Genomic DNA, 15,215 nt, shown 5'->3' with positions numbered 1-15,215 from the left:
AAAAACATTTTATGTTAAATATAATATAAAAATAAATATAAAATATCTATATAAATGTAAAATACATTTATATAAATAATAAATAAAATATATTATATAATTTATATTGTTTATATAATATAATTTTATGTTATTGATATAGTTTTATATTTATTATTTATATAACTCTCGAGTTCAGTCACCAACATGGTCTGGTGCGAGCCTCAGGCAATCACAAGCTAACGTCCGAGCTCACAAAGCTGTGCAGAAAAGCGATAAAGGAAGACCTCAAAGAGAGAAGAGCATCAGTGTTGGCCGATATGGCAGAAACTGGGAAAAGTATTCGCAACACCCACCTGTCCTTTGCCAACTATAAAACCAAGATGACTACCCTCCGACATCTTGACGGATCTATCACATCTTCCAGAAGGGCAGTGGAAAAGGTTATCCACTACTTCTACTCAGATCTCTTTGATAGCCACATCCACCTGCCCACCCACCAAATTCTGAAGGATGGATATGTCGTTCCCAGCGTTCTCCATTCTGAAATCTGACACGCCATTTCATCAGTAAAGAAGTGTATAGCACCCAAGGACAGTAGATACAAGGGCCAGGAAGATTGCCCCATAGCTGTAAGCCTACCTGCTTCATGAGCAGAGGGGAGAAGGCAGATGGAATAGAGAAGGGATCACTAAGAAAATGATGGCTGGAGGAACCAGTTGGGATGGGAGATTATGCCGAAAGTAGATAATGGACCAAACATGATGACCTCTCAGTATCTGTGTTGCAAGCCATAATGCCCAAAAGTAGAGAGAGAGTATAGGGAATATTGTCTGCCATGGAGGCAAGGGGAGGGTAGGAGAGGGGACGTATACCGGGGATATTAGTGGTGGGGAATATGCACTGGTGGAGGGATGGGTGTTTGATCATTGTGAGATTGTAATCCAAACATGAAAGCTTGTAACTATCTCACAGTGATTCAATAAAATTTTTAAAAAAGTGTTACAGCACCCAGTCAGACCTGAACACCTGAAGAATCTGCTGCCAGTACTCATCAATACACTGGCTTAGCTCTTCACATGCTACCTATCTGAATGCAAGGTTCTGTCCCAATGGAAAACCAGCAGGACCGTCCTGTTGTACAAGAAGGGAGACATCCATGACATTGGCAACTATTGCCCGATCTGCCTGTTGTCTTTCGTCACTCAAGTCATCCTGAATAGGATTGGCAAAACACTAGATGAAGGACAACCATGCGAGCAAGCCGGGTTACGAAAAGGATTCAGCACAATCGACCATATCCACACAGTGACCAAGCTCGTTGAGGTTTCACGAGAATTCAAGATGTCACTCTAAATTCATTGATTTAAAGAAGGCCTTTGATTCTGTTGAAACTGAAGTGGTCATCGAAGCCCTCGCCAAACAGGGTGTTCAAACTCAATACATCGGGATCCTCTGTGAGCTGTATTACGGATTCACCACCAGGATCTCACCATTCTACAAGGAAGTGATCATTGACGTAAAGAGAGGGGTTTGTCAGGGCAACACCATTTCACGAAACTCTTCAGTGCCACCCTCGAGAACTTCATGTGACAATTGGAATGGGAAGGAATGGGAGTGAAGATAAATGGTTGGCAACTATACCACTTCTGCTTTGCTGATGACATTGTTCTAATAACATCAAATATCAGCCAAGTGGCACGAATGCTGGTCAACTTTGACTCTAAGTGTAAAAGGTTGGACTGCTGCTGAATCTCACCAAGACAACATTCATGAGAAATGGACTATTTCCTGATGTTCTATTTGCTCTCAACAGAACGAACATCTCCAAATGCAGCAGTTATGTGTACCTAGGTCGAGAACTCAACATGACAAATGACCTGGCACCTGAATTGCACAGGAGGAAGAGAGCAGTATAGACTGCCTTCAAGAGTGTCAAAGAAGTGGTTGAGAGAATGAAGAACCTCCTGCTCCGGGCACATCTTTTCGACTTCACCATTCTTCCTGCACTAACATATACCTCAGAGACCTGGGCCCTACGAAAACAGGAGGAGAACACCATTCGGGTGTCCCAAAGAGGAATCGAAAGAGCTATGCTTGGAGTATCACGTTTCATTCAAGTGAGAGAAGAAATCTGGAGTTTCAACCTCCGTCAACGGTCAAGGATCAGGGATGCTGTCTCATTTGTCAAGGTGTCAAAATATCACTTGGGCCGGACACGTAATACGATTTAGAGATGACCACTGGACTAGAGCTGTTACCAACTGGATTCCACAGGACGTCAAAAGACTACATGGCCACCCACCTATGAGATGGTCAGACTTCTTTGTCAAGACCCTGAACGAACGGTTTGAGGATCTTCATGTTCCTGGAGCAAGCAGACGCCATTGGGCTACACTAGCACATGACAGGGGTGAATGGAGACGTTACTGGCACCCGCTTGAACAAATCAACGAACAATGGGATGACAAGTGACAAGTGATATAATATATTCATGATATTTTGAGATTTACTATAATTTATAATTATATTAAATTATAAAGTGATCATTATAGTTATAAATTATATAAACAATAAACATAAAAACATTTCAGTTAATATAAAAATGACATTACAGAATAAAAGTATTAAAAACTAGTCAGTGAAAATGTGCATATAGATAACTAATATAGAAAAAATATCATTTTATTTGTAAATATTTGTAATTTCATAATTGAAACTAAACCAAAAAAATCATGAGTGTTTTCAAAATTTAAAACTGTTCCCAAAATTTAGCACCTCCTTTGCCCAGCAGCTGTGGATGCAGTAGCAGCAGCAATGCAGACCCAGGGAGACCATTCCCGGGAGACGTTCCCAGGAGACAAACTTCCTGACAGGATTCAAACTCAAGAACTTTGCTAATACCCCAGCACCACATTAGAAAGGCGAAGGCCATGGCTTCCCCAGCAGGCAGCTACTGAGGGATGCCAGTTATACTCCCCCTGGATAGCCCTTAAGAATCATTTCCAAAGAGCCTCCACATAGTTACAAAGGAGCACTGAAAAGAAAGGAATTGTCCTCAAACGGGAAAGAAGAGATCGACACCCCCAGATGCCACCGGCCCTATGGGAAGACAGCACAGAGCCCCCCATGAGGAGGGAAGGGAGATAGGGGCCTTGAAGCGTCAGCCGGGAGTACCCACATACAAAATCTCTCTGATAAAGAATTCAGAGATGAAATGGTGAGGATGTTCAATGAGCTCAAAGAAACTATAAAATGAACATCCAATAAAATTCAGAAAGATATGAGATCAACAGTGGAACAGACAGCCAATAAAATGCAGAAGGAAATGAGAGCAGAAATAAGAAAACTACAAACAGAAGTGTCATTAATAAAAAGTTTGGTAGATGAAATGAAAACCTCAATGTGTGCCCTCGAAAGTAGAATGACAACAGCCGAAGACAGAATCAGTTATAGTTAAACTAAAACTTCTTAACAAAAAGAGATTCTAGATTGAACATGTTGGATAGTACTTGGTGGACTAACTTTAACATACTGTATTGTAATTAGAATGTACTGTGCACAGGTAGCAGGTAACTTGAGTCAAGGAGTCCCCGTATAATTAAGCACGTGATTTCAAGAACCAAATTGTTCTGTATTCTTTGCTTGTTTGTTTATTTGGGCTACACCAGGCTGTCCTCAGGGCTTACTCCTGCCTCTGTGCTCAGGGATCACTCCCTGTGGGCTCAGGGGACCACGTGAAGTGCTGGGGATCAACTCAAGTCAGTAGATTGCAAGACAAGAATGGAAACCACTACATTATTGCCCAGGGCCCCAGGCTAAGGTTCTGGTTTGAGGGCCGCACTTTGCTGTGCAAATTACTCCTGGCTCTGCCCTCGGGGACCAGTCCTGGGTCCATACAAGGCAAGCACCTTACCCCTATGCTATCTCGCTGCCCTTTTAAAATCATAAAAAGGTTTTTTCCCAATTCTTTTATTTAGAAATTTAAAGATTGGGGCTGGAGCAATAGCACAGCGGGTAGTGCGTTTGCCTTGCATGTGACCGACCTGGGTTCGATTCCAGCATCCCATATGGTCCCCCGAGCACCGCCAGGAGTAATTCCTGAGTGCATGAGCCAGGAGTAACCCCTGTGCATCGCCGGGTGTGACCCAAAAACAAAAAAAAAAAAGAAAGAAATTTAAAGATTATTGATTACTTCCTATTACCTTGACCATTTTTAAAATTTTATTTTCATGAAGTTGTTCACAATAATTAAATGCATTCAATATTTCAACACCAATCCCACCGTTTTTACACCTTTCCACCACCATTATTTCAGTTTCTCACCACTACTCAAGCAGATACAAGATAATTTTATGTATGGCTTGTTATGCATAGTATAAGATGTCTGTAAGGGTCTATCTCACAGTGATTCAACAAAAAAGAAAAAAGTAATAATATGAGATACCACGTGGCTGCAAAAGCAGTTGCATGCTCCTGGGATTCTAAAAATTAAAATAACTGGAGTCCGGAGCCATCCTTGCAGCAAGATGCTCGGCCTTGAGATTCATTTGTGAGTCTCTGGATCGTGGCCGTTAGTGTCTTAAAAAAAGTTTTTTTAATAGAAATATTTTTATGATGTTGCTGTGAAGGATGAGCCGTTTGATTCCAGTGAAGTATCTATTACTGCACTTTTAGGGGGATGTTTGTGAGAAAAGGATTGATCTTTTCCACCGCCAAGCTTAGTAACTTCCCCAGAACGTTGTTTCTAAATTGCAAGTAGGCAATATAAAGATACAAAATCTCAGAAGAGTATGAAAAGGAGTTTGTGGCACTTAGGAAAACTTGAGTGACAGTCTGCTTTTATCATTCATCAGAAAGGGAAGTCTTCTGAGTAGCTTTTAGTGTTTTCCCACCACCTCTACCTTTAAGTTGTTTCTTGCATTTCCTTAATCTTTGGGGAGAGAAAATGACCATAATTACCATAGGTTTCAAGGACTCTCCTAATTCTAGTCTCTAGGTGATCTCTCACTATCCATTCAATTCTTTCAATGCAAGGGAATCAGTTGATAAAGCCAGGTAGTTAGGAAATAGTACTGAAGACATGAAGTAATGAATTATTTAGAAATTGCTTTAAAATGCCTAATATAACTGAAAATCTTATCTTGAGATAATTGTTTTGAAATATTGAGCATGTCTCACTGTAGTTAGCCTTACCCGAAATATCTAGAGGCTCCAATCAAACTTTTTAATGTCTAAAAAGTTTTTTTAATAGAAATATTTTTATGTTGGTGGTGAGGTGGAGGAGAGTACAGGGAAACACCCTTTCTTAAAGGGCCAGATAGTAAATATTTCCAACTTTATACTCCTTGTTTCGCCTCTGCTTTTGTACTGGAAGGACAGCAGAAGACACACAATGTGTGCCTAAATGAGTAAAACTTTAATTGTCAAAGCTGATAGTCTCTAAGGCCACAGTTTGCTGAGTTCCACAATATCTAAAAAGAAATGCATTTAAAAAAAAATTGAATCACTGTGAGATAGACCGTCACAGAGCTATTCATGGTTGGGTTGTGAGCAGCAATTCACAATGTTCCAGTAACACCCATCCCTCCACCAGTGTGCATTTCCCACAATCAATGTCCCCAGTTTCCTTTTTCTCCCCCCACTGCCTGCCTCTATGGCAGGGACCTTTCTTCTTTCTCTCGCTCTCTCCTTTTTGTGCATTATGGTTTGCAATACAGGTACTGAGAGGTCATCGTCTTTTATCAGGGCATTCAGTAATTTTATTGGAAGGTATAGCTGAAGTACACCATTTTTGAAAAAATAAAAAATACTGGGTGGTGGCTTTGGAGTATAGATGTGACTGCTGGTACTTCCTGAAGTACAGGGAAGTGATGGGAGGTAGCCCATCCCGATCTTGAGAAAACTTGGAGATTTCAGTCCCAAAGCCTCCAAAGCCAAATTTTCTGCAGGTTAATATCTCAATGCTGTTCATTTGGAGACAATGGAGTATGGCCGGGGACACAGCGGCAATTTTGGGTTGTGAAAGCAAGTGGCTGCTGGGGCTGTTTGGGCAGGCACTGGACTAGCCGCCCCCCTGCATCCCATGTGCCCTGGTCTGTTCAGCCATGTGCAGGTCCAATATTAACTGTGACTTTTGATCTCTTTAGAGATTTATTTATGGGTCTCTGAAGCAGAGCTAATAAATGAACTTATATGGCTGAACCAGTGGTGGTTTATGGGCATGGCTCCCATATACCTAATCTTTGGTCGTTTAATTTTTAGGGGAACTTGGTCTAGAGCTGTTGGGTTCTGGCTAGAGGCACAGGGGTGATTTGAGGATATCAGGAAGTCTGAAGGCATCATCAGGCTGCTAATGCACTGGCCAGCGGGCACATCTGCTGGCAGTGCTGCCCCCCTTGGGCTCCAGTGATGATGGCAGAAGCGGTCCCAGCAGGGACCAGGACCATGGACGGGGCTATTACTATTTGCAGTCTGGGTACTCTGGGCAGGCTGCAGCTACCAGTCTAGCAAATGCTGACCAGGGGCACCCCCTCGCTCACCGCCATTCTGGGCCTCCAGACAGTTGCTGCTCAGAGTATAATATGCTTCAAGTGGCACAGGTTGGTTTGGGGAAGAAATGGTGATGGACCACCCACCCGTGGCAAATCCCTGGGGACCCACTCACGCGGAAGCCTTATGACCCCATCATGTTCAGAGCGCCTAGAGCTTTGTCCCTCTGACAGGTTTGCCACTTGCCACTGAGCTGCTGCCATCCTGACCGGAAACTACCAGAATTAGGAGTAGCTAAACTCTAAAACCAAAACTTACCTTAGCAAACGTCTAGTTAGGGTGTCTTTCTTTTTCAGATCAGGATCGAGTTGGGATGTTAGAAATCCCACTCACAGTTCCCCCACTTTGTCTGTTCCGCCAGACATGCAGCGCTAGTGCCTTCGGCTACGCCATGGCTCAGAAGCTGTCTGCTGATGAATGTGTTCTCTTTCCCTTTACCTCTGCCTTTAAATTTCTTGTAACATTTTTAAATGTTAAAAAATTACCCTGTTGTCTTTAAATATTTCAGTCTCTCAACCTTCTGGAAGGTTTAATTCCCTCCAAAGAAGAAGGAGGTGTTTCCTGTGTAGAACATCTTCATAAATTATTTGTGTTTGGCCTGATGTGGAGTTTAGGAGCACTCCTGGAACTGGAAAGCAGAGCGAAGCTTGAAGTCTTTCTTCAAGATCATCCTAGCAAGTTAGACTTACCAAAAGTACACAAAGACTCTAACGAAACCATGTATGAGTTTTTTGTCACTGATTATGGTAAGCATAAGTGACTTATACCTTAAATGAAAAACTTTTATTGGAAATTATGAACTCTATGTGGAATATTAAGCCAGTTATTATTAACATAATTTTTTACATATAAATTGTGAAGAGCCTATTGGGAAATGATAGAAATTTACATGTTGGTTGTGCCAGGGACCATGAAAGATCTTATTTCTCCTCTTAGAATGGTCCATATAAAGTGAAACTTGACATTAAAGAGTTAGCATTACTTCTGCACTGTAATTTCTTACACACGAAGAGAAGCAATAGAAATCAAAAGATAATTTTTGATTGAAGAAAAAAGAGTCTTAGTAATGGACTTAACAAATCAGTTGCACAACTATTGGAATGGAAAATAAATAGAGAGAAAAACAAGCATATTGAGTTCCACCTATACTTGGCAGAGTTGGCAAAGTCTCCGCCTGTAAGCTCAGCCCTCTCCCAGTGTCCAATGTGACAGGGCACACCTCACTTCTCCCTAAAATAAATGTCTATATGCTTAGTTCCTTACTGTAGAACTTAATTATTATTGTAAATCAGAGAAGGAAACATATTTACTTACTCTGTACTGATCTTTGATTCTTTCTAAAGATGCAGAGCATCAAAGGTAGTTTTTGTTTAAATGCATAAATAAAAAGTATAACACAGCAATAGCAACATTTGAAATCAAGAAAGCAGAAAGGTAAGTAGTAATTCATTTAACATAGTGGGCAAAGGTAAGTACTAAATTGACAGTAGGAAGTAATGTATCAGAAATGTCAAAGGACTTCATAATTTTTAAATGGAGGATATGTGTAGATAAAAGTCAAGGACAACTTGTAGTCTGTTTATGAAATTGGCTTCCAGGTCCACTTCCCAAAGCTATGCATTAGATGCCCACAGTAGAGGAATACTGAGAATTGTTTGGAGAGTGTAAAACACGGTTGACCTAGGCTTGGTACATTTGTAGGTAGGGCAAGCATACAAAAAATGGGAATTAAATGAAAGCTTGGCCTTTTAAAGTCTTTCTGAAGAGACTGAGGCAAATGAATTTTTTAACTGGCCTTCTTTAACGAGAGTTTATTCTACAACTTGCAATTAAAGTCTTGGATGATAAAAAGGAGCTCTAACTCAAAATGAAAATTAACAAAGACATATGTAAAGCCAGATAGGAATTAGCTTAGAATATAGTCAGCCAAAATATGGTTCTTAGCAAAGGTCAATAAAATCGATAACATTTTTATATTAGTAGCAATAAAAATGATTGTAAAAGAGAAGATGTACTGTCAGAATGAGAAAGTGACCATTACTACAGAGCTTACAGACATTTGAAAAATAAGTGAAGGCCTGGAAAGACATTACAGAGGTTAAGGCACTTGCCTTGCATGTAGCTGACCCTGATTCAATCCCCAGCACTGCATTTGGTCCCCTGAGCATCACCAAGAGTTATTCCTGAGCACAGAGCCAGGAGTAATCCCTGAGCACCTCCAGGTATGGCCCCTAAACAAGACACACACACACATATGTGCAAAAGAAGTTAATTACCAGGAACATCTGTATAAAAGTACATTTAACAACATGGTTGCCAGTGGATAGACAAAAATTGCCAAACCCCATCAAGATGAAATAAATATTTTCACTATCTCCACATCTGTTAAGGATATTAAATTTATAACTAGACCTTTCCCACAAAGAAAATTTCTGATCCAGATGACTTTCCTATGAATTTTGCCAAACACCTGAGGAAGAAATAATATATAACTCTAGATAAACTCTTAAAAAATAAAATGTATGAACAGCACTTTCTAAAGAATTTGTAAAGAACAGCTTTAAAACTGGGGAAAATGGGACACCGAAGTCATCAATGAAATGGAAAACAACTTACTGGCAGAAAATATTTTAAAATTATAGATGCGATCATTAATCTGATTGATATACAAAATGTATAAAGATGCAGCTGAACATCAAAACTAACTGATGAAAACATAATACAGATCTGAATAAACATTTTCCTAAAAATACATAAAAAGATTTCAAGATCCCTAATCTTGAGGGAAACTTGAATACAAATAAGATGAGACATCACCTCCACCTGCTAAATGACTGTTATAAAAGGACAAGAAATAAAGTGTCTCCAAGGGTGAACAGTTGATGTGTATGGAAAATAGTATGGAGGTGCCTGGAAAAGTTAAAAATAGAATTGCAATATGATTTGGTACTTTTCCTTCCAGGTATGTATTTGAAGCAAATGAAAACATTAATTTGAAAAGATTTATGTACACCTATATTCCTTGCAGCAGTGTTTACAAATAGCCCAAGAACAACCTCAGTGCTCACTAATGGAAGAATGGATTAGAAATAATTATTTATAGATTTTGAAACCCCTAGTATATAAACTATATTGACATTCATATATATACATATATATAATATACAGTGAGACAAATGCCTATAAGAAGTAATTTGCATGGAAATTCTAAAAACAGTAAAACCAGTTATAGATGCAGAAAACAGCTTGGGCAGTGGCAGAAAATAAAGATGTTCATAACTTTCATTTCCTAAAACTCCAATTATAAAACAAATCTGTTGTGGGGTCATGTAAGGTGAGTATAGTTAATAATACTTTTATTTTATATTTGGTTGCTGCCGACAAGATAGATCTTGAAAATTTTCTCATCACAAGAAAATATATTTTGTAACTGGGACTGGAACAATAGCACAGCGGGTAGGGCGTTTGCCTTCACGCGGCCGACCCGGGTTCGATTTCCAGCATCCCATATGGCGCCCCAAGCACCACCAGGAGTAATTCCTGAGTGCATGAGCCAGGAGTAACTCCTGTGCATCACCGGGTGTGACCCAAAAACGAAAAAAAAGAAAAAAATATATTTTGTAACTATGGTCACAGTGTTAATGATTTGTTGTGGTGATCATGTTGTAATATATAAATATGTTACAATGTAAACAATGCAGTCATAATTTCTACATCAAAAATCACACTTTATCCTCAAAAGATAAAGATATTTAAAGAACCATTGACCAATATTCCTCAGGAGGATTCTTGTAAACTTCTTAATATTTTTTTGACAAATTAAATCTAATAGCATATAAAGGATACTATATAAAGTTCAAGTGCCCACATTTATTTTAGAAATTTACAGTTGGGCTCACATTTTTAAAATGTATCTAATTCACCACATTAACATACTCAAAACCATAGTCATCTAAATGAGTGCAGAGATAGCATGTTGGCTAAATTTTGGCTTCTGCTTACTGACCCACTGCCCCAGGTGAGGCTGACAGCATTGGGAGCACTCCAGAGGGGGAGGGAGAGCCCATCCCTGCCAGCTCGGTCCCAGAAGCCTCCACACACAGCTTCCGACATATTCACTTGCAAATAACTTGCTGCTAATAGTTAAATTCCCTGTCATTTGGGGAAGCCATTAAAAAACAATGCCGAAAGCATGTAATAGGGCACCAATTTCAATGAGCAAAACATTATAATAACAAACACAAACCATACTAGCCAAGTCAATAAATCCTCCAACAATGACTTTAGTGAAACCGTGATGAGGTGTTTAATGAACTCAAGAAACAATGACACAGGTAGTCAGTAAAGCACAAGAAATTATGAGTCCAGAGGAGAAATCTACTATAGTCAGAAATGACAGAAATGAAGACCACGTAGATGATATTTTTAAAAATCTAAACAGAAGCTCTGAACAACAGAATAACAGTAGCTGAGCAAAATACTTAGGAACTCCAAGATAAAGAGGGAACTGCTAGGAAACAACAGAAGGTGGAAAAGTTCTGAAAAGAAATAAGAAGTATGCTAGAGAACTATGGGATGAGTTGAAGAGGAACAATATAAGAATCATCAGAGTTCCTGAAGAAGAGGAAGACAAATTTGATGAACAATCAATTGTTAAAAAACGCAGGAAGAATTTCCCAGAGAGCAATTCTTCACGGGGCCTCCTCCACCCAGCTCTCCAGTTTTCCAGTAACTTAGCAGTCACACCCACAATCTGCCCACCCACCCCCACCCAGTGCCATCTAATCTCATCAAGGGCCAAGATCCAGAGACTATAAAATAAAGCTCCCAGAAGAGAACGATGTAGTATTTCTAGGAGTGTGGCCACGAGGCCTGGTACTCTAACCCAGTGACGTACCTAAAGTAGCACACATTTTAACATACTTGCTTGTATTCTCTTATATATGGGCTAATGGCTCCAAATGAAATACAACCACCTTCACACACTTCCCTCTTATTGTGGTGGGAAGATGCTCACTGGTGGGGTGGGTTTTTGAATATTATCTGTAAAGAACTGTTGCTAACTCCTTTATGAAAACAAAATGCATAATAATCGCCCAAAAAAAATTTCCCAGAGTTAAGGAATACAGGCACCAAGATCCGTGAGGCCCAAAGAGATCCAGTAAAATTAGACTCAACTAAGAAAAGTCCAGGACACATTGTAATCAAAGTCAGAGACAGAATATTGAAAGCAGCAAGATTAAAGGAAAGCCCACACAAAGGAATGCCCGTAGATTTACAGCAGATCTTTCAAATGAGACCCTACAAGCCAGAAGAGTGTGGAGGAATATAGTACAAAATAATCAACAAAACACCTCACGAAGATTATTACTCAGATTTGAAAGAACAATGAAGAGCTCCATGGAGAGTCAATTCATACGGAATTTATAGTCTTGAAACTAGTTTTACAAAGTGACAGAAAGAGCTTCTTTAAAAACAGGACATACTTTCCAACTTCTAGCACTAACCAATAAGTCATATGGTTTTTCTCTACTAGATTAACAAAAGTTAAAATCATATAACAATCAATCATCACAGTCACTTGTCATTTGACATCCCATTGATTTTTGAGTTGCTCGAATGGGCGCCAGTAACGTCTCCATTCGTCCCTGTCCTGTTCTAATGTAGCCCAATGGTATTTGCTCACTCTAGGAACATGAAGAGCCTCAAACCATTTGTTCAGGGTTTTGGCGAAGAAGTCTGACCATTTCGTAGGTGGGCGGCCACGTGGTCTTTTGACATCCCATGGAATACAGTTGGTAACAGCTCTAGTCCAGTGGTCATCTCTAAATCGTATTACGTGTCTGGCCCAAGTGATTTTTTGACACCTTGGCAAACGAGACAGCATCCCTGATTCTTTATCGACGATGGAGGTCAGAACTCCGGATTCCTTCTCTCACTTGAGTGAAATGTGATATTCCAAGCATAGCTCTTTTAATTCCTCTTTGGGATACCTGAATAGCATCTCATCCTGTTTTCGTAGGGCCCAGGTCTCTGAGGCATAAGTTAGTGCAGGAAGAACAGTGAAGTCATAAAAGATGTGCCCAGAGCAGGGGGTTCTTCATCCTCATAACCACTTCTTCAATGCTCTTGAAGGTGTTCCACGCTGCTCTCTTTCTCCTGCGCAGTTCTGGCACCAAGTCATTCCTCATGTTGAGTTCTCAACCCAGGTACACATAGCTGCTGCATTTGGAGATGTTTGTTCCATTGAGAGCAAATGGAACATCAGGGACCAGTTCATTTTTCATGAATGTTGTCTTGGTGAGATTCAGCTTTCCACACTTGCGGTCGAAGTTGGCCAGCATTTGTGCCACTTGGCTAATGTTTGGTGTTATTAGAACGATGTCATCAGCGAAGAGGAGGTGGTGTAGTTGCCGACCGTCTATCTTCACTCCCATTTCAGTCGTCCCATGATGTTCTCAAGGGTGACACTGAAGAGTTTTGGTGAAATGGTATCACCCTGCTGAACCCCTCTTTACGTCAATGATCACTTCCTTGTAGAATGGTGAGATCCTGGTGGTGAATCTGTAATACAGCTCTCAGAGGATCCTGATGTATTGAGTTTGAATGCCCTGTACAGCTAGGGCTTCGATGACTGCTTCAGTCTCAACAGAATCAAAGGTCTTCTTTAAATGAATGAACATTAGACAGAGTGGCATCTTTCTGTTATTTATTTATTCTTATTTTATTGAATCATCGTGATATGGTTACAAGCTTTCATGTTTGTAACCTTACAAGCTTTCATGTTACAATCTTACAATGATCAAACACCCATCCCTCCACCAGTGCACATTCCCCACCACTGATATCCCTGAGATCTTGAACTCTCGGGAAACTTCAATGAGCTTGGTCACTGTGTGGATGTGGTCGATTGTGCTGAATCCTTTTCGTAACCCGGCTTGCTCGCATGGTTGTCCTTTGTCTAGTGTTTTGCCAATCCTATTCAGGATGACTTGAGTGACGAAAGACAACAGGCAGATCGGGCAATAGTTGCCAATGTCATGGATGTCTCCCTTCTTGTACAACAGGATGGTCCTACTGGTTTTCCATTGGGATGGAACCTTGCATTGGGACAGGTAGCATATGAAGAGCTGAGCCAGTGTGCGCGTTCCCCTGGAGATCTCTCCGGCCCGCGGAGAGACAACAGTGGAAAGCGCTCCTAATTAGGTGGATTCTGTGAGGGTCCCGATCTGAAATAAGACTAGTGAGGTTAGTAAACAGGGGGCCCAAGACGACACATGCCGATCAAGGGCAACTTTATTAACTGCCACGCTGGTTTTATACTTTTCTTAGCAGGGGGTTGGTACATAAGTTGTCAATCATCAGGGAAGTGTCTTCTCAGACCAAATAAGGAAAGGTTCGGGGTGTATTAGGTGGGCTTACAACATTCTTCAAGAGTAGGTTGAGAAATAGTGGGGAGGGGAAGGCAAGGGTCTATCTGGCAGGAGCATCTGGCAGGAGGAATGCACAAGGTAGAGGAAGGTATTCTACTTAATGGGGGGCTTAATGGCGTCTCTTAGTTAACTGCCCTGGGCTACTTTTACCTCTTGAGTTTGGCTATTTCCTTTGTCACAAGGGCACCTGTGCCTCAGGTCAAGCAAAGCTGGTAATGGAATTTTCCGGTTTGTCCAGGGTAAAGGTTTCGGGGTCCTCTTTTGTTCAGGGTCCTGAGCAGTCCCCAACATCTCCCCCCTTTTTCTATTATAATAATGAGCGAGTGGGTGGAGTGCCTGTCTTAGGTTACTTGGTGGGCTCCCAGTTCTGGACATGGCAGTGACCAAAAAAGGTTAGAAAAAATGTGTGCACGACTCTAGGTGGTGCCATGTTCGCACCCAGATACTGGCACCAAGCTATCCCCGTCTTAGGCATTTCCACAGCCGGGAACAGAGTGAGCGGGGGCGGTATGCCAGGTACTCAGGTGCTCGAACTCCGCAAAGCTCAGGGGCTGAAGTGTGGGCTTTTCCAAGTTATTCAGCCCTTTGGGGTCGTGTTGGGAGAGCTGCTGATAGTGGACCTGTACTGAACGTTTGGTTGCCTCATCAACCTGGTTCTTAATGAAATTTGTGAGTCGGCGGAATGCCCATGGGCCAAAGGAAACTAGCAGTAAGAACCCAATGAAGGGTCCAAGGAGGCTAGGCAATAGGGTCGAGAGCCAGGGTGAGGTGGAGAACCAATTTTTATACCAAGATTCCTCCTGGTCTCTCAATCTTTTACTTTCCTCTAAGTTTTCTTCCACTCATCTAATGCTATCCTTAACTTGCCCAAGCTTATCTTTAAAGAAACAGCATTCCTCCTAAAGAGCGGCACACACTCCCCCCTCTCTCAAAAAGGCCAAGTCAAGGCCGCGTCTATTTTGTTGGACGACCTCAGCCAGAGAGCCAACAGTGTCAGTTAGGTAGTTAAGGCCCTGCTTAAGTTCGCGGACATCAGCCTCCAAAGCAAGGGACAGTTGGTGGAAGTTTTCCTGAGAGGAGACAAGGGAGTAGATGCCCGTACCAGCGCCTGTAGCACCCAGACCGAGGAGGAGGGCAAAGGTGATGGCAGTAACAGGCTCACGTCGGTGGCGCAGGAGAGAGGAAGAAGAGGAGAAGAGCAGGGCATCGGCAGGGCGAACTGTGAGGCGTGGCAAAAGCAGAACCAAAATG

At 41.3% G+C, this 15,215-nt stretch overlaps 1 protein-coding gene across 1 annotated transcript in view; it reads left to right on the top strand.

Annotated features, from left to right (window-relative positions):
* DNAH8 (dynein axonemal heavy chain 8) overlaps positions 1-15,215 on the top strand; it is a 414,847-nt gene that overhangs the window by 209,030 nt on the left and 190,602 nt on the right. Inside the window, exon 53 of the mRNA XM_004619333.1 lies at positions 7,040-7,277. Within this exon, the coding sequence (XP_004619390.1) occupies positions 7,040-7,277 (238 nt within the window). The remainder of the gene's footprint in view (positions 1-7,039; positions 7,278-15,215) is intronic.

This window comes from Sorex araneus, chromosome 5 (genome assembly GCF_027595985.1).
Source record: "Sorex araneus isolate mSorAra2 chromosome 5, mSorAra2.pri, whole genome shotgun sequence".
Taxonomy (NCBI): domain Eukaryota; kingdom Metazoa; phylum Chordata; class Mammalia; order Eulipotyphla; family Soricidae; genus Sorex; species Sorex araneus.
The sequence above is the reverse complement of the archived record's forward strand: the minus strand, read 5'-3'. Positions and strand labels throughout refer to the sequence as shown.